The sequence below is a fragment of the Mauremys reevesii genome, linkage group 9 (assembly GCF_016161935.1).
Source record: "Mauremys reevesii isolate NIE-2019 linkage group 9, ASM1616193v1, whole genome shotgun sequence".
Lineage (NCBI taxonomy): Eukaryota > Metazoa > Chordata > Testudines > Geoemydidae > Mauremys > Mauremys reevesii.
In genome coordinates this window covers 47,574,805-47,594,982 of record NC_052631.1, presented here as the reverse complement: position 1 = coordinate 47,594,982, position 20,178 = coordinate 47,574,805, and the positions used below count along the sequence as shown (strand labels likewise).

At 45.4% G+C, this 20,178-nt stretch overlaps 1 protein-coding gene across 5 annotated transcripts in view; it reads right to left on the bottom strand.

Annotated features, from left to right (window-relative positions):
- Positions 1–20,178, bottom strand: part of NGEF (neuronal guanine nucleotide exchange factor) — a 101,796-nt gene that overhangs the window by 24,900 nt on the left and 56,718 nt on the right. For all 5 annotated transcript variants that reach the window (XM_039489389.1, XM_039489392.1, XM_039489390.1 and 2 more), the window contains 2 exons: positions 19,560–19,702; positions 2,187–2,461 (listed from right to left, as the gene is read on the bottom strand). In XM_039489389.1, coding sequence (XP_039345323.1) covers positions 2,187–2,461; positions 19,560–19,702 — 418 coding nt within the window. The remainder of the gene's footprint in view (positions 1–2,186; positions 2,462–19,559; positions 19,703–20,178) is intronic.

Genomic DNA, 20,178 nt, shown 5'->3' with positions numbered 1-20,178 from the left:
TCTCAGTCTTATTCTCTATCCCCTTTTTAATGATTCCTAACATCCTGTTTGCTTTTTTGACCGCCTCTGCACACTGCATGGACATCTTCAGAGAACTATCCATGATGACGCCAAGATCTTTTTCCTGACTCATTGTAGCTAAATTAGCCCCCATCATGTTGTATGTATAGTTGGGGTTATTTTTTCCAATGTGCATTACTTTACAGAGGGAGCCGGCTCACTGGCAGTAGCAGTCAACAGCGGATAGGGAGGAAGAGAGACTGTATTCCTCACAGCACCCTGTCCTAAGGCCAGGTGAGGAGGCAGCACAGGATATGGGTGTGGAGGCAGACAGACAGAGCTGGGCTCATGAGATTGCTGAGGGGTGTCACATAGACTAGTACTGAGAAGGGCTAGTGAGAGGGAACAGACTTTGGTGGGGGCTGAATGCAAGTGCAGGGTCACACTGGGACAGTGGGGTGGGGCTGCCAGGGACACATGGGGATGGAGGGAAGAGGGGGGGCTGAGTCAGGGTGCAGGGACACAAGGGCACAGGGGCAGATGTGCCTGACTGAATGGGAGAGGCTGGGGTCAGCCAGGGTCTGTATGGGGGAGGCTCCCCAACTCCCGAACAATCCTCCCCACCCACTAAAAAAAACCTGTTCCAAGCTTCTCCCATCCACACCAACAACACTCCAGGTTCACTCGCAGGCTCCTTCCCAGCAATTACTTCCCTCTCCCTCAACATCTCTGTTATCCGTGGCTCCCCCAAGCCTTTGCACTGCTTTTAAGTGGTGCGGAAAATACAGTTCTGTATAGTAGTTTAAATGAATTATTACTCAAAAGTTCTGTATTAATATGCCTGGTAAGGAATCTATTTGTCAAAAAACATTTCCTGAATCTTTTTTGTTGTCTGTATTGTTATGGATATATTTGACAGGTATTTTCAAATAAATTACCAAAATAATTGAAACGGGCGTGATTATATCTTATTATTTTGACAAATAAAATACACAGAATTTTAAAATATTGTGTGCAGAATTTTTAATTTTTTGGCACAGAATTCCCATAGGAGTAAGTGCTTCTGATGGTGTGTCTGTACACCATCCTGGCTGAAGAATGAAGGCATTAAATCCCTTCACTGGTCTGAGAGGAAAAATATCCCAGAGAGACTGCCTGAGGTGAAAAGCCTTTAGACAGTAGCTAATAACAGTGGCCCTGTGGACTGCTGAAAGGTGGCATCAACAGCTTTGTCTCAGGAGCACGGAAGCCATAATGAATGTTTTCACTAACGTGTGCATCACTGCGACAGCCCTGAGTGTACAGTCAACAACCCACTCCATGCATTATTTGACACAGCCCTATAAATTAATAGTACAAAAACCATATCCAGAGATAGCATAGTCTGTGCAGTTAAAGTGCTCATACATCCTTATTGACCCAGTTTTGCGTACTGCAACAATCATTCTGTTTTAAAGTAAATCAAAGAATCAACACTGCAAAATAAGGAAACTCCACTGGGACTGGTGATCAACCATTTAATTCCTTTTATTCCAATTCATTTTTAATTATATTAAACAAAGTCAATCTTCCTAGGAATGATAGAAAGTATGATTCCTGCCTCTGACATCAGAAGAGGATTATCTGGCATGGAGGGAGGCCAAAGAGGGTACTGTAATTAGTACTTCGTTGCTCCTTTACCTCCTTGTAAATCAGCAGTAGCAGTAATGAGAAGCTATGTTCTCCATTGTTGCTACTGAGGTTGCCAGCAGCAAGATTCTCTTCTGGTGATGGGGTAGGATACAGGAAGGGCTTAAATTCTCAGAGATTATTTCCAAAAGTCTTCCGTAACCCTCACCCCATTCGGGGCTCTGGGCTTCAGCTGAGGGGTGGGGGATCTCAGGGGCTTCAGCGAGGGGGGCACCAGGGCTTCAGCCTCCACAAAAGGCACCAGGGCTCCCGTGGGTTTGAAAATAATAGGCTCTGGCTGAATTTAAGCCCTGGGTACAGGACTTCCTCATGCTCTTTGGAAAATGAAATTCATTAGCATTATGGGGGTATTTAATAGACCACAATTTGTCACTGGCTGCAGTGGAACTTCCTTATTTTTGAATGTTGATATTTTGACTTAAGTGACTCTAGTCACACCGACTTTAAGCAAAAACCTAGCAGAGAAACTCTTTATTCCCTCTCATGCCTTCCATTACCTCCTGCAGTTTGATCTCATCTGGCTGAAGGATATTCAGGACACCGCTGCTCCTGATCTCTGGAAGATCCTGCCACAAGTTAAACCTGGAGGTGGAGTTCCTGAGCAAGCTGATTTGGGGAAGAGTCCTGCTTTCTGCAGTATTTGTGGGTTCTGCCTCTGATGGCATCTCCTCACTGGCTGAGCACTCCTCTGGGTCTGTCTGTGCATCTTGCAGTCGTCTGGTTTCAATCTCCTGAAGTGTAGATTTATCTCGATATTCCTGATACAAGAGCCCTAGAAGCCAACATGATGGTTAGAGAGCTATTATTGAACAATATAGGGAAAAGAATATGGATTTATTTTGGCATGAATATTTTACTTTAGTTCATTGAAGCAAAGAGGTAGAAAGCATCCATTCCAGAGTGAAAGAAAAAGCCAGATTCTGATTTCCCAGCCTCAACCAAAAGCAGAAAGAATAAAATTACAAAACTGGAAGTACATGCAGAATCCGATGAATCCACTATCAGTTTCTATATGTGAAAATGGAACTGTCTCATTTCTCAGTGGATTCTTTAGAAAGGTCTGCAAGAAAAGGCTCTTCCCTTATCTTTTTATGATGCTACTATACTATTAAGGATCTACATATCTGCTGGGGAGGAGGCATTATATAAATCTGTTTTACTTTAATCCCCATTAAAGTCAAGGGAGCATCTTCCATTGACTTCAATGGGGTTAGGATCAGGTCCTTAAAGAGGAAGGGTAATCAGGTCATTAAAGTACTAGATAGACCAGGGATCAGGAGACCTGGGTTCTGTTCCTGGCTTTGCCACTAACTTCCTGGGTGAATTTGAGCATATCACTTAATCTCTCTGCATCTCTGTTTTCTGTAATACTTCACAGAGGTGTAATGAGGATAAATTATTTAATGTTCATGAGGTGCTTGAATATGACAATGACAAGTGCCAGCCATAGAAAAATAAATAAAACTTTAAGGGAAAACTGCAACCATTTTGTTCAGTCCAGCAGTCTTAGAGGCCACCTCACTATATTTAAACTACTAAATGTTTGACAACAATATGTAATTACAATTTACATTTCTGATCTTACAACCACAGAAAACTCTTCAAACGATAGTGGCAGACTTATTCATTTAATTCAATTAATCTGGTAACCTACTCTCTCATCCTCAATGTTATGTTTAAAGGCAGAAAAGTGACTTGGCGTTTAGTGTTCAGAACAGAGATCTGGGAGTCAGGGTTCCTTAGTTCTACCAACCACTGGATTTTGCTCTATGACAAGTTATGAGACATCTAGGGCATGGCGGAATATCTATCAGAACAGGAAGATCTTAATGGGGGAATCCAAAATAAACATCCCCCAACTGAATGAAATAAAATCAGTTATATTTAAAACTGTTCAAAGCCATAAATAATATCTAAATGTATTGGTCTTGTCATTTATATATTTTGAGTGTATTCACTCTTAAGTTCCCATTGATTTCCCCAAAATTCCTTCAGAATCTGGGGCAGCAGAAGTTCCACTGAATTAGGCAAAACTTCCTTCTGATTTTCAGGGGCCTACCTCTAACAGAAGAAAACTACAAAATAATCTTGTACTTTGGAAGTTTTATGCTCTAGTATTTCTCATAAGGCTGCTGTTAGTTGTTCCATTTTGCTCTTTACAGTCATCCGGTGGAACCCGAAAACCAATTGCTTGGATCTAGAATATGAATGACTAGATTTGACAACACAGGAGTGCCAATTAGTCTCCTGTTAGTCATTAACTCCATTTACATAATATAAATTGCATTCTTTTAATTTATCTCTCTTGGTTTATACTTGAATCTGATATCTGCTGGGAGAGCAATACAGCGGTGCACAGACAATCCAGGAAGTTTTTGGAGAGTGTTGGCGACAACTTCCTGGTGCAGCTACTGGAGGAACCAACCAGGGGCCATTCTCCTCTTGACCTGCTGCTTACAAACAGGAAAGAATTGGTAGGGGAAGTAGAAGTGGGTGGCAACCTAGGCAGCAGTGACCATGAGATGGTTGAATTCAGGATACTTACAAATGGAAGAAAGGAGAGTAGCAAAATATGGACCCTGGACTTCAGAAAAGCAGACTTGGCTCCCGTAGGGAACTGGTGGGCAGGATCCCCTGGGAGGCTAATATGAGGGGGAAAGGAGTCCAGGAAAGCTGGCTGTATTTTAAAGAAGTCTTATTGAGGGCGCAGGAACAAACTATCCTAATGTGCAGAAAGAATAGCAAATATGGCAGGCGACCAGCTTGGGTTAACAGTGAAATCTTTGGTGAGCTTAAACACAAAAAGGAAGCTTATAAGAAGTGGAAACTTGGTCAGAAAACTAGGGAGGAGTATAAAAATATTGCTCGAGCATCCAGGGGTGTAATCAGGAAGGCCAAAACACTACTGAAGTTGCAGCTTGCAAGGGATGTGACGGGTAACAAGAAGAGTTTCTACAAGTATGTTAGCAACAAGAAAAAGGTCAGGGAAAGCGTGGGACCCTTAATGAATGGAGGAGGCAACCTACTGATAGATAATGTGGAAAAAGCAAACGTACTCAATGCTTTTTTTGCCTCGATCTTCACAGACAAGGTCAGCTCCCACACTGCTGTCCTGGACAACACAATATGGGGAGGAGGTGAGCAGCCCTCAGTGGTGAAAGAACAGGTTAAGGACTATTTAGAAAACCTGGACATACACAAGTCCATGGATCCAGATCTAATGCATCCGAGGGTACTAAGGGAATTGGTTGATGTGATTGCAGAGCCATTGGCCATTATCTTTGAAAACTCATGGAGATGCAGGGAGGTCCCGGACAACTGGAAAAAGGTAAATATAGTGCCCATCTTTAAAAAAGGGAAGAAGGAGAACCTGGGGAACTACAGACCGGTCAGCCTCACCTTAGTCCCTGGAAAAATCATGAAGCAGGTCCTCAAGGAAACCATTTTGAAGCACTTGGAGGAGAGGAAGGTGATCAGGAACAGTCAACATGGATTCACCAAGGGCAAGTCATGCCTGACCAACCTGATTGCCTTCTATGATGAGATAACTGGCTCTGTGGATATGGGGAAAGCGGTGGACGTGATATATCTTGACTTTAGCAAAGCTTTTGATACAGTCTCCCACAGTATTCTTGCCAGCAAGTTAAAAAAGTATGGATTGGATGAATGGACTACAAGGTAGACAGAGCTGGCTAGACTGTCAGGCTCAACGGGTAGTGATCAACGTCTCAGTGTCTAGTTGGCAGCTGGTATCCAGCGGAGTGCTCCAGGGTTGGTCCTGGGGCTGGTTTTGTTCGACATCTTTATTAATGATCTGGACGATGGGATGAATTGCACCCTCAGCAAGTTCACTGACGACACTAAGCTGCGGGGAGAGCTAGATATGCTGGAGGGTAGGGATAGGATCCAGAGTGACCTAGAGAAATTGGAGGATTGGGCCAAAAGAAATCTGATGAGGTTCAACAAGGACAAATGCAGAGCCCTGCACTTAGGACAGAAGAATCCCATGCACCACTACAGGCTGGGGACCAACTGGTTAAGCAACAGTTCTGCAGAAAAGGACCTGGAGATTACAGTGGACGAGAAGCTGGATATGAGTCAGCAGTGTGCCCTGGTTGCCAAGAAGACCAACGGCATATTGGGCTGCATTAGTAGGAGCATTGCCAGCAGATGGAGGGAAGTGATTATTCCCCTCTATTCGGCACTGGTGAGGCTACATCTGGAGTATTGCATCCAGTTTTTGGCCCCCTACTACAGAAAGGATGTGGACAAATTGGAGAGGGCAACAAAAATGATCAGGGGGTTGGGGCACATGACTTACGAGGAGAGGCTGAGAGAACTGGGGTTGTTTAGTCTGCAGAAGAGAAGAGTGAGAGGGAATTTGATAGCAGCCTTCAACTACCCAGAGGGGGGTTCCAAAGAGGATGCAACTTGGCTGTTCTCAGTGGTGGTAGATGACAGAACAAGGAGCAATGGTCTCAAGTTGCAGTGGGGGAGGTCTAGGTTGGATATTAGGAAACACTATTTCACTAGGAGGGTGGTGAAGCACTGGAATGGGTTACCTAGGGAGGTGGTGGAATCTCCATCCTTAGAAGTTTTTAAGGCCCGGCTTAACAAAGCCCTGGCTGGGATGATTTAGTTGGTGTTGGTCCTGCTTTGAGCAGGGGGTTGGACTAGATGACCTCCTGAGGTCCCTTCCAACCCTAATCTTCTATGATTCTAAGTGTTGTGATTGTTAAATGAACAAGGATGCAGGTGTCAGCCATTGCATAAATACTTTATTTTGCTTTACTCAATAAGGGTTAAAATCTATCTGGCAAAATGTATAGGTCAGGAGTTTATGTACCAGGTATTTCAATTTTTTTTTAAACTCAGTACCAATTAATGTTGAACCTATATTTCTAGACATAGTTATGATGGGAAAACTGTGGACATAAGAAACACATTACCACATTCTGTCAGTGTATCTTGTAAACTGTTCTTTCTGGAAAGATATTCAAAACTGGATTAAAATAGCAATAAGATTAGCTCTACCTTGGGAACCATACACTTTTCTGTTAGCTTCCTACAATATAAATGAAGAAAAGAGACTTTCCTTTAAGTTTATCATGATGCTACTTTCATAATCTCTCATCGTCTACTATGCTTATATGGTTTCATACATGTTATCTGTTAATCGTCAGTAGTGTGCTCAGCCCTATACATAACACAGCGCATGTATTGGGATGTACAGAACATTCAAAGCTTGTGAAGGGAACCCTCCTGAATCAGCACTGACTTTAGTGAGACTCTTCATGTACTTAAACTTAAGCATGTGCTTAAATGCTCTGCTGCGCTGGGGCCCAGAGTGTTCACTGGCTTAGAGGATCAAGCCTTAGGAGAGCTGGGAACGCTGGGAAATGCAGTCCCTGGGGCATGCTGGGGATAAGGGGACTATATAAAAAAGACTACCTTTTCCACAGTAGAGGAGACATGTGGAAGGAAGGAAGTTGTGCTGATGGGTCTTGTCCTGAAAAGTTATGGGCAAATAAACCCACTTCGTTTTTGTTTTGAGGAATTGTGGTTTATTCTCTTTATAAACATTTAGAGGCAGATCCCTTTAATAAGGATCTGTCGGGTAGACTCTCTTCTTCTGTTTTTGGAGAAGATGAAATAAAACTCTAGGCAACGAAATTCTTGTTTTGTTAATAGGTTCCCTATCTGATCCACCTTTTGTTTGATCTGCCGAAGAGTGAAGACAACATCCCTTTCCAAAGGAGCCTTCAGCCCAAACGCAGAGGCAAAGTAAGAGAGACATAGACAGACTTGGATTACCAGATGTAAGTTGTTATAGGGTGTTGCAGAGTTTTTTCCTAATAAGTCTGTAATATTATAATTAACTTAGAAGTGTCAGCATAGGTATGGTTGGAGAGAGAAACACATTTTAAAGAATGATTTGAAGGTAGAGGGAAGCCTACATAGTGCACTGCCTTGGGGAGGGTGTTCCAGACATAGAGAAAGTATGAAAGCATGAACATGATATTGGGAGAAGGACAGAAAAGAGGATGAGTAGGAAGACCTTTGGGCAGAGCAAAGACAGCAAAAAGCCAAATACTATAATATGAAAACAGAGATATAGACAGTGATGGACTTGGGAAGGGTATTGCTGTTAAGGATGGGAAGCATGAACTTGATATGGAAGGTGAGGGGAGTTAATGTGACTGGAGCAGCAGGTGAAGATGATTTTATCTGCAGTATTTTGGGACAGACTGAAGGGAAGCAAAGTGAGAATCAGGAAAGTTAAGCAGGAGGTTATGGTGATCATGGCTTAGAGAGGCATTTTAGATGGACTGAAAGGTAGGATTTGATTTTTTTAAGATGTTGAAAAGAGAGAAAGACATTATGATCTGGGATTGGCCTGAATATGGGGACAGAAGAGGAGTCAAAGATTACACTAAAGATACGTGTACTTCTTGTTACAAAAGTTTTATTGAGCAATGGCTGCCTAGGTATTAGCTGGTTTTAACAATGCAAATCTTAGAATCAGAGTGTGGAAGTATGGAATTGTTGTCACATTGATTGAAATGGCTAAAGTAGTGGTTTTCATCTATGCTAGTCATAGGTTTTATATATTCTCATTTTGAACCCTCTCTCTGCTATTATTTTACTTCATTTTGTCCATTTGTATTAAAAACTGAAAATTGGGCTAGCCTGAACCCTGTGAGTCCTGCATCGGCGCTTCCTCTTCTGGTGCCCTGGCCGCCCACAGGCCCAACAAGTCTGGGCCTCTCTTGTTACCCTCATAGGGGGTGCCTTTTCCGGGTAGGGCCTCCCTGCTCCCTCCCGATAGGGGCACTCCCTTTTCAAGTGCCCTCGTCGCACACCGGCAAAACAGTCATTAAGTCCAGGCCCTGGCCTCTCGCCCCTGGCGCCTAGTCTCTTACAGGGTCCGGGTGCCCACTCCCGTAGCAGCCAGAGCAACGCCCTCTGCCGCTCGGCCAGATGGGCTGCCCAGGCCCTCCAATAACTGCTCCTCTTCTCCACCATTTTAGACTCAGTCCTTCTTCCAGACAACTGTCTCACAGTCCTCGCGCTTGCTGGCACAATCCGCCCAGTCCTCACTCTTGCTCAGCCCCTTGTATCGGGGCGGACTGCTCGTGCCCACTTCTCCACCACGTGTAGAGGAGCGGACTCACCCCTGCAGCGCCTCCTGCTGGTCTGTTCCAGGAATTAGCTCATTCCAGCTCCAGAGCGCCCTCTGCAGGCTGGTGGTCTGCCTGTCCTCTGGCCCCTCGTGTCCTTCCCTGGACCTGGGGCCCCTTTTATTTGGGGTGCTGCCCCCTGGCAGTACCCTGTCTCTAGCTCCCTGCAGCCAGGCCCTTCTCCCTCTACAGGCAGAGGGAGACTCTTGAGCTCCTGGCTCACAGCCCCTTTATACAGGCCAGCTGAGTCCATTTGGGGCATGGCCACAGCTGCGGCTGTTTCCCCACTTAGCCTGGGCTGCTCTCCCAGCCTGCCAGCCCTCTCCCAGGGCTGGCTCCAACCCCATCAGGGCTGGAGCAGGTCATCACCTCGCTACAGTATGTAACAGTATATATAGTCTAGTGTTTCCTGGAGCCATTTGGAATGAATTCTGGTTCACTGCACCCACCTGGAATAGATTTCAAGTTTGACGCGCAGAGGTCTGCTTGGCCCTAATTTTAAAACCCACCCTGGACCCAAGACAGAGTTGAGTACAGCCAATCTGAACCTGACCGAGAATGTTGAGTTGTTTTCAGAACCAACCTGACCCAAACCCAACACTTCCTCCCAAACCTGTGTCAGCACCGCCACCTTGTCCTTGGGGTTTGGCCTGTGGGAGCTTCCTGCTCACCATGCCCCAGGCTTGCCATCCATCTCCAGCTGCCTTCCTGCCTGATGGGTCGGCCTTGTGGTAGCTGCATGTCCTACTACTGCCAGCCTCCACAGCTTCACTGAGCTGTATGTGCTGCCAAATAAGAGGCACTGTAATCGAACGTTAAACTGTATTGTACTGCTCAGCCACTAGGTGGCACTGTGTGTAACATACCTGGTTTTAAACAAATCTCAGCCATCCCTAGCAGAGCATTAAGACACTTATGATTACAGCCCTGCGTGGATACAAAAATGTGTATCCGCATCCGATCTGCGATCCGCAAAAACTGTCTGCAGATATCTGCATCCACGGATACGGATATCTGCAGATGTCCATGGATTTGCAGGGCTCTAAACAGCTCCACAGATCACCGCGCAGCAGTGCCCAGTGGCGCCGGAACGGAGGGTGGGGGAAGGAGGAGTCTAGGCCATCCACTTTTCACAGAGGTGGACCCCTCCCCCTTCCCTGACCCCCACCCCCTCTCCTCTCTGGCCAGGCCAGCATGGAGCCTAGCCGGACAGCCCTGGAGAGCCACAGTGGACCCTCCACCTGCCCGGGTGGCTGGCTGTGAGGAACCGCAGCGCAGACCCTCTGCCTGTCCTGGGCAGGGAGCCTGGGGAGCAGGGACATGGACCGGGGGCTTCTCAGGCCCCCCACCCAGGGCAGGCGAAGGGTCTGCCACAGTCCCCACAGCTGCCGGCCCGGCTCTTATCCTGGCTGGGCTGCAGCTCTGAGGCGCCCTCCCCACCCACCCACCCCCAGCCGGAGCCTGGTCAGAGAGAGCCGTGTTGGCAGCTGTGGGGAGCCTAGGTCCCTCCACCTGCTCTGGTGAGTCTGTGCTGCAGCTCCAGAGCCCTGTGCAGATAAAAATTTGTATCTACATCCGAGCTGCTATCCGTAAAAATGGTCCATGGATATAAAGCAGATATCTGCGGATTTGCAGGGCTCTACTTATGATGAACACATCTGGTGTGTATAAGCAAGCTCTATGACCAGTCCATATCTGGTACAGAAGAATGTGACATGGTGTCAGGAGTAAACTAAGAATAGAGACAGAAGGAACAGCAATAAAGGATGCAGGATCTCATCGCAATGCTATTCTTCCGTACCCCAGAGAATTTCAACTTTGACAAACCTTCACAATGAACAGACTGGAAGCAGTATTTTGCAAGATTTCAAATTGCAAACAAACTCCTCAAAGAAACTGAAGATACATAAGTATCTTTTTTAATTTACGCTATGTGGAAGCAAGCAGACCCTATCTTTAAATCTTTTGACTTTACTGAAGACAGTCACAAATGACTATGAAAGGGTTCTGGCTATGTTTGATGCATACTTTATATCCCAGAAAAATGTGGTTTATGAAAGAGGATGTTTTCATCAGAGAATTTGAGAACCAAGGGAAAATGCTGAACGTTTTATAAGAACTCTGCAGACGTTGGCTGAAAACTGTAATTTTGGAAATGAAAAAACATGAAATATCAGACAGAAGCTGGTTATTGGGTTAACAAATAAAAATCTTTCATAGCAGCTACAACTCAAGAAAGATTTAACCCTAGGCACAGCTATACAGATGGCAAAGCAGGCAGAATTAGTCAAACAGTTTAAAAGACAGGAAAATTGAAAAACCTGAAACCTGCTTAGAAACTATAAACAGACACTTGAGTGTTATTATCATAAAACCCCTGAGGCAAGGAGAGAGAACTCTGAGGCTAAAGAAGGACAAATTCCAGCCTACACACACAAGGTGTGGAAAAAGTCATATCCCAAGAGATGATGCATGTCCAGCTAGAGGCACACTGTGTAATAAATGCATGAAATGTGCACATTTTGCATCTGTTTTCGCACCAAAGCAGTCAGGGAGTTGACTCATATTACAGAGAATCAAGAGCCATTTTTTTTCCAGGCTCTAGCTCTTGTATTGACATAGAGCCTGCCTGGAGAGTAAAATTGAATATTCATAGCAAGACAATTGACTTAGGAGCTGCCCTCACCAGTCATCTCAGAAGGGATTCACAATCACCTTTAACCCCTCCCAGAGCTGAAGTCACCTGACACAGCTCTGAGTAGCCATGGAGGTATTCTTAATTGCATGAACCAGTTCATCACAGAACTAGTTTACAAAGATAAAAGTTTTGCATTCAAGTGTATGTGATCAAAGGACCACAGACCAACACCCTTCTCAGCCACAGTGTGGCAGCCATGATGGATTTAGTTAGAAAGGTAGATGAACTCAATGGAATATTTGGTGATATTGGGCTTTTGAAAGGCGATCCAGTACAAATAAACTTGAGACAACGCTGAACCATACAGTGTACATACTCCTCACCGGATTCTTATCTATTACTTCATAAAGTGGAAAATGAGTTAGAGAGAATGGTGCGGATGGGCATAATTGAGAAAATTGCTGAGCCAACAGCATAGTGTGCCACAATGCTACCCGTTATAAAGAAAAATGGAAAAATATGAATGTGTGGATCTTAAAGGACTTAATGAAGCAGTCCCAACATTGCATGACTTCCTCCTAAAAGTGAGAGGAGGTACAGCATTCTCATAGCCGATTCTGGTAAATTAGCCAAAGAAAGTGCTAAACTGACTACATTTATCACATCCTTTGGGAGATTTTGTTTTCAAAGATTATCTTTTGGGATTACCAGTGCACCTGAAATTTTCCAAAGAAAGATGGTAGAACGGTTAATGAACACAAATAGAGTTGTAGGTTTCATGGGTGATATTCCGATATATGGATCTTCATTGAGGGTTTTGTTGTGTTCTTTCACTGAAGTCCTAAACCTAAGCAGTCAGTTTAGACCAGGGGTTGGCAACCTTTCAGAAGTGGTGTGCCGAGTCTTCATGTATTCACTCTAATTTAAGGTTTTGCGTGCCACTCTTACATTTAAACATTTTTAGAAGGTCTCTTTCTATAAGTCTATAATATATAACTAAACTATTGTTGTATGTAAAGTAAATAAGGTTTTTAAAATGTTTAAGAAGCTTAACTTAAAATTAAATTAAAATGCAGAGCCCCCCCGGACCAGTGGCCAGGACCTAGGCAGTGTGAGTGCCACTGAAAATCAGCTCGTGTGCCGCCTTCGGCACACGTGCCATAGGTTGCCTACCCCTGGTCTAGACTGAAGCTAAACAAGGAAAAGTGCGTTTTCTGCATGCCCCAAATCAAGTTTCTGGGACAGACAATAAACAAAAATGGAATCAATCCTAGCCTTGAGAAAGTGAAAGCAATTCAAGAATTGACTGCACCAATGAATGTACTAGAACTGAGATGTACACCAGGGATGATAAATTATCTTGGTCGATACCTACAAGACCTTTCTACAGTGGCAAAACCACTGAATGAACTGTTAAAGTCCAGCACATCGTGCCTGTGGGTGCCAAATCAAAAAACTGCCTTCAAAAAGGTAAAAAAGTATCTCAACAGCTTCAGTTCCCAATTACTATGATGTCCACAAACCCACACTGATAACACACCATAAACCGCTTGTAACACTCATCAATGGAAAAGATCTTGATCAAGCACCTCTAAGATGCAAATGTCTATGGCTAAGATTAATGTAATTTAACTCAATTGCTAGATATATTCCTGGGAAAAATCTGGTAGCAGCAGACGCTCTGTCATGGAGGCCAGCATCGCACTCAGCTACGTGTGAATTTGAAGATGACGTAAAGGCATATGTATATATTGTAGACACATACAAACCAGTGTCAGAAAAGAGACTATTTCTGCTACAGAAAGCAACCTTGACAGACATGCAACTTCAGGAAGTTCTAAGTTACATTGGGGCAGCTGGCCCAAGTATCAAAAGGATACTAAGGAAGTGACAAAAGACTTCAGCAAGTCAAATGGACTCATGATTAAAGGCAACTTATTGTCATTCCAAACAAAATGAGAGGAGAAATCCTAAACCTCATCCATGAAGAACATCAAGAATTAAATGCCATAAACAGGCTAACCAGTCAGTGTGGTGGCCAAGCATCAGCAAAGACATAAAGTATCTGCATGTGAACATTGTAGAACTAACAGAAAAACAAAACACAAAGAACCTTGAATAACAACATCCCTACCTGACAGACCTTGGAAGAGACTAGCTGCAGATTTATTCAAATTCAGGGGAGATCATTACCGAGCATTATGGTCTGTTTTTTCAGGTATACAGAAATAATGAACTTCAAAGACAGTATGACTGTGTAAATACTGTAAATGGTAAGAATGCAGAACAGGGGTGGGCAAACTACGGCACACGAGCTGGATCTGGCCCGTCAGGGCTTTGGATCTGGCCCACGGGATTGTTTCCCCTGTGGCGCCGCGGGCCCACGCCGCTCCCAGAAGTGGCCAGCACCACGTCCTTGTGGCCATGAGGGGAGATGGAAGGCAGAGGGCTCCGCATGCTGCCCCTGCCTGCAGAGACCGCGCCCTGCAGCTCCCATTGGCCAGGAATGGGGAACCGCAGCCAATGGGAGTTTTCGGGGAGGTACCCGCAGGCAAGGGCAGCGCGCGGAGCCCTCTGTCCCCCAGGGGCCACAGGGACGTGGTGCCACCCCAGAGCTGCTCAAGGTAAGCAGCACTGGGCCGGAGCCCGCACCTCAAACCCCTCCTCCATCCCACACCCCAGTCCCCTGCCATGAGCCCCCTAACCCGCTGCCGCACCCCTCCTGCACCCCAACCCCCTGCCTGAGCCCCCTGCCACACCTGGCACCCCTCCTGCACCCCAACCCCCTGCCCTGAGCCACCTGCTGCACCCCACACCCCTCCTGCACCCTAACCCCCTGCCCTGAACCCCCAACCCCCTTCGCATCCCTCCCTGCACCCCTGCCCTGAGCCCCCTCCCACACTCTGCACCCCTCCTGCACCCCAACCTCCTGCCCTGAGCCCCCTCCTCCACCCCACATCCCTCCTGCACCCCAACCTCCTGCCCTGAGCCCCTTCCTGCACACCGTACCACCTCCCACACCCCGCACTCCCTCCTGCACCCCAACTCCCTGCTCCAGCCCTACACTCATGGCCCTGCATGCAATTTCCCCACCCAGATGTGGCCCTCGGGCCAAAAAGATGTAGAACATAAAGGGGGAGATGTAATGGAATGCTAAACTGTTCAGCCACTAGGTGGCACTGTCTATAAAAAACTGATTTTAAATGAACCTCAGACATACCTGGCAGAACATTAAAGGCTCTTATGATGAACACAGCTGGTGCGTATAAGCAAGCTCTATGACCAGTCCATATCTGGTACAGAACAACATGACAGGTACTGCGACTCCTCAGCACATTCACTCACAGCGCATACAGAGCACTGTGAGGCAGGAGGAGGGATAAGAGACAACACAACTCAAGACCGAAATGGTTGGGTTGTTTTCAGACTCAACCTGAACCCAACACTCGTAGTCAGGTCCTGTTGGGTTACGTTGCAAGGCTCTACAACAGAGTATTGTTCTCAGAGATTCAGCTTATAATATGTCTCTCCACTGGTTACAGTTTCCTTTCCCCCTTTTTTATCCATTTAACTTATGTTATCTAATTTAGACTGTAAACTCCCATGGGCAAGGACCTCGTCCTCTTCTATGCCTATAAAAGAAAAATCCCACTAATAGAGATATAGGAATAATTAACCTACTGCAGCTGACCCTTGTGCAGTCTGTGACTGATGGCAATCTTTCTCCTAAAGAGTACAACAGGGGTGTAGGCAAGTACATCTTACACACGTCAGTTTGCAGCTTTTTAGCTTCCTGGGAGCAGCATTTCTTGTAGCTGGGTAGGAAGGATGGTCCAATGCCTAAGGCTATGGACTGGAACTTGGGAGTCCCACTGGGTTCTTGGCTCAGCCACAGACTCCCTGTAGTACCTTGCACAAGTCACTTAATCTACCCTGTGCCTCAGCTCCCCATCTGTAAAAATGTAATACTCTACCTCACAGAGGTATTGTGAAAATAAAATCCATTATGATTTGAGATGCTCAGACACTAAGGTAATGAGGGCCATATAAGTACCTAGATTGATATTTGGCAATGAGGTTGTTTTGGTGTCTAGTACTGTTTTTACATCTTTATCAAGCATTTCATTAACACATTGTCACTAAATTAAGACTATAATAGCACATCTGCCTTTGGAGATTAGTAGAAATGCAGCAGGAAGGAGACAACAGATCAGGCAGCGTGTATGCAAATTTAAAACTGTTCACTACGGTCCCTGAACTATACCCAAAATTCAGCTGTTTTGTCTGACAAATATTGTCTGAGTTCTTCTGGCATCTAGCTTACTCAAGCTTTCTCAATGCCTTGATCCAAGCTTTCCATAGCATCGTCCAAGGCTCAGCCTCTCCTCATCAATAACCCTATACCTAACTGCAGACTTCTCCTGCTCCTGGTAAATGTCCTCAGTGGTCCAAGTAGCCTCCTCACTACCAACTGTAGGGTTTTGCCTGATAGCTTATCAGAATCTCTAGCAGATTTCCCATGATGGCCCATTACAGGCTTCAGCCTTCTCTCCCCTCTGGAACTCTGATGTCCTGGAGCATCTCTTCCAGGCTGCCAAGATATCAAAGCCAGGACTGTTCAACAACATGGCTTTCTGAGTCACTATTTGGACTTTATACTGGATTGCCACATAACAATGCTTTGTTAAAGTGGAGCTAAGGCTGCTGCTGTACAGCAGAGCCACCTTATCCTTTCATGCCTCCAGAATATGGAACTTCAAAACCCAAACATGGGGAAAATCAGGAAATGCTCAGTTACACCCCCCACCCCCAACCCCAACGTATTCCTTAAAAGAATATGTTATGCTTAAAAAAACCAAAACCCCTCAACCTTGAGAGAACCAGTTAAGGTAACCCTTCCCACGTAAGAAACCCCAACAATCTTAAATCTGCCCCAGATGGAAACCACAAGAAACTCAGAATGTCAGCATACCTTATCCCTTCATAACATACATTGCCAGTACAGATATGTGTCTAACACAACTATACAATAAGACTCTGATTTGTATAACCCCACAAGTCTTTCAGTGTGGTCTGTATATTTCTGTTGGCCCAGCAATGTTTATCTTTTTTTTGTGTGAGAGAATTTTAGAGAGGATGTTAAATTAAGCTTTACATAGAAACTTAGCTATACAGCCTTAACTGTAGAGCAGCTATCAGCTGCTCCATAATTAAAGACAAAAAAATCATTTATGAAACCAGTTAGGGTTGCTCAGTGACCACAGTTAAATTACCTACCACATAATTTAAAAAACTTAAGCACCTAAAGACAAGGAGATCAATAGCTAAGTAAATCATATATTTTACACTGACCACCTAAGTTATTCTCATCAAGTACAAAGATGTGCGTTTTATCATAACACAGCCTTAACTCTGACCTATGGATTTTGGGGTTATATTTTACATATTTTTGTTATCTACATTTCAGGAACTATTACCTTATAAAGAGAATCCGATAAATATATTCACTGATTATTTCTCACCTAACAATAGACAATTTAATGCTTTAATAATGTACTTATTTGGTGGTTTTTTTGGAGAGTTAAGTTGTATATGCTGGGCAAGTGGCCCGATAGTGATTCACTAATATAGTGTCCACTTATTTAAAATATCAAACAAATATAAAAGCCATATAAAAGTCTCCAAATTATACATTCAGCTAAGAATATATGCCCGGGGTGGCCAAACTTACTGATCCTCTGAGCCGCATACAACAATTTTCAGAAGTTCAAGAGCTGGGGCGCACCTGCTGGGGATCGGGGCTTCAACCCTGCGGTGGAGTGGTGGGGCTAGTGGCTTCTGCCCTGCGGGAAAGGGGATCTTTGGTCTTCAGCTCCAGAGGAGATGCCTGTCTGGACTCGCGGTTCAGCCTTGCAGGGATGGGGGGGTCTCAGGGCTTCAGCTCTGCAGGAGGTGTCTGTCTGGGCTCGGGGTTCAGCCCTGAAAGGGGAGGGGGGGTCTCAAAACTTCAACCCCACAGGAGGCACCTGTCCGGGCTCGGGGCTTCAGCCCTGCTCCTGCTGAAGCCCTAAGCCCCAGCAGGCACACCCTGCAGGGTTGAAGCCGGGAGACCCACTCCCTGCTGGGCAGAAACCAGAGGTGACATCTGGGAGGGTCCATTGAATCACATACCATCCCCCAGATTTTTGCCAGGATTTGATGGCCCTGCTCAGTCACTTGGTGCCACTGGGCCCCCTCCCTGCACGGCAGCTGCTGGAGCTGGCAAGCTGGGTGCTGCAGTCATGGGGAGAGGCAGTGGCAAACATCTGGGATCTGGAGGGAGGATCATTCAGGGTAAGCGGGGAGAGTGGGGGGGCATGACTCAAGCTGTTAGAGGGGAGCAAACCTCATCAGGTACCAGTCGCCACTGGCAGAAGCTCCTAGCCCACCATCCCGCCGCAGGGCAGAAGCCCTGAGCTTTGCCTCCCAATCTGGTAGGCAGAGAATGGGAGGGTGTGGGGGGCTCCGTGAGCCGCATTTTAACTGTAAAAGAGCTGCATATGGCTCTTGGCCACCCCGATATATGCAATTTTGTATTCCTGTTATTCTCATACTTTCCTTCCTCCTTCTGTCCACACCCCTATTTGTGTTGCATTTTCTCCCTAGTTACGCCCCAATCCTGAAAACTGATTTATGTGAGTGGACACACACAGCCTGACAAAGCCACTGGGGTTCCGCACAGGTGCAGTATTCCATCCACATGAATCAGATTACAAGATCAGATCTTTAGTTTATAATCTCTTTCAGGCAGGGACTGTCTCTCTTATAGTATTTTTGTTCAGCCCCAGCACAATGAGGTGCTGATTCCAATTGGTGCCTTTGGGTGCTCCTGTAATCCAAATAATATGCTTCATAGGAAAGTGTATTTATAATAAAGTTAAGTAAATATGTGGATTTGCATTTGAGGTTGAATGTGTATATACATAATGTGTTGCTTTTTTCAAAAGGGTTTTATGTTGAGTTTGTATTTTGAGATTTTTGTTGAAAGAACAGTATTTATTTAGCTTTCGTGTAAAAGTGGCTGTGTTGCAATCCTGGTCCATGCTCCCATCCTCAGGAAGACCTGGAGGAGATAGGAATCTCCCACTGCTTCCTGTAGGGACGAGCAACTGGATTGCATGAACTGAAAGGTTTGCCTTTAGATATCTTTGGCCTGTAGGCACTTTTTGATTGGTTTTTATTTGGTCTTTTCCTTATCTATCTCTGTGGAGTAGCCAGGGTGGAAGAAGAGCACACTAGATCAGCAATTGCTGGAGCATCTAGAAAATGGGAGTGGGGGGAATACCCCAATTTAGTTTTTAAAAAGGTAGCAAAGATGTCTTGTTTTTTCATTTTTTGTTTTTATGTTTGTCTATTTATATGTCTAGTCTATTTAAATGTAAGCTCTCTGGGGCAGGGACTGTTTCTTGCTCTCCCTGCACAGTCCCTAGCACAGCAGGGTCCTGATAAGGCCTCTTGGTGCTACTCTATCATAAATGATTGATAATAATAAACCATGTTCGGATCCAGTGAAGATCTGGATTGATGGCTGATGAGGAGCTCACTCCTGTGGGGAGCTTTTTCCACTTCTTGTGCCCTCAAATCTTGAGGGCGGCAGAGGGTGGCATATGACTGCTATTAGGGGGGCTAGTTTTTGCTCTCCAATTATTGCTGCTTTCAAGGTTCAGGCAACCTGAACACTAAGGAGCTAACATCCAGGAAAATCTTAAATGGATGGTATCTTTAACTAATATAAATTCTGCCTCAAGATTAAAAGGCTAGAAAATAACCTACTTGAACCACTTCTTACAAATTTCAGGCCCAATTTAGTTCTAACGGGTTTTATGTAAATGTTTGAACCATTTTCTCTTATTTATATTCAGCGTCTTCACTCATCAGAAATGCATGAGCAAAGACTTCACACTCTAGAAATCTAGGAACATTACCTGGGTTAATAGGGGCAGTATTTCTGTCAGACAACACAATGCCTTGGGCAGCCCGTAAATTTATGGCACAACAAACATGGCCCTTACCTATTTGTTCAATGAGGGTTTTCCAGGAGTCAGTTGTCATGGGGTGGATCATTTGCAGGGTTTCAGGGAGAGCAGCTGGGCACTCTGGGAGCACGGGGCTCTCATCAGGGATAAGCACTAGTCCGGCCGTGGAAGGGGATTCTCTTTGGGAGAGAAATATACAGTATACAGTCAGGCATTGTCAGTCGAGCTGCCCTCAGCCCAAGCATTTGACACACCCAGCTTCCACGTACACCAATGGGCTCTGGCACTTACCAGCATCAGTGGCCAGCAAGACACACTATTTAGGGACCCTGACTGTGTATCTTTCAAAACTACTCTACTATTCACCACCATAGGGCAGGCACACTCCTTCCGCTCCAAAAAAACTCCTGTGTGCCACAGGGGCTGTCTTTGAGCACTGGGAGTGGAGGCTTTGGCTCTGCAGGAGAGCAGTAACCTCCCCTGATTCCACCCAGAGCTGAGGTATGGGATCCCATCACGGACTGAGCTTAGCTTAGCGCTGTGCAAGGATAGAGCCAGCCTCAGAGCAGAGGTAGAGGGGGGTGTGTGTGTGTGTAAAAGAGAGAGAGAGAGAGAGACTGGCTGGGATTCAGCTCAGGTCTGTATAGAGTAGGGA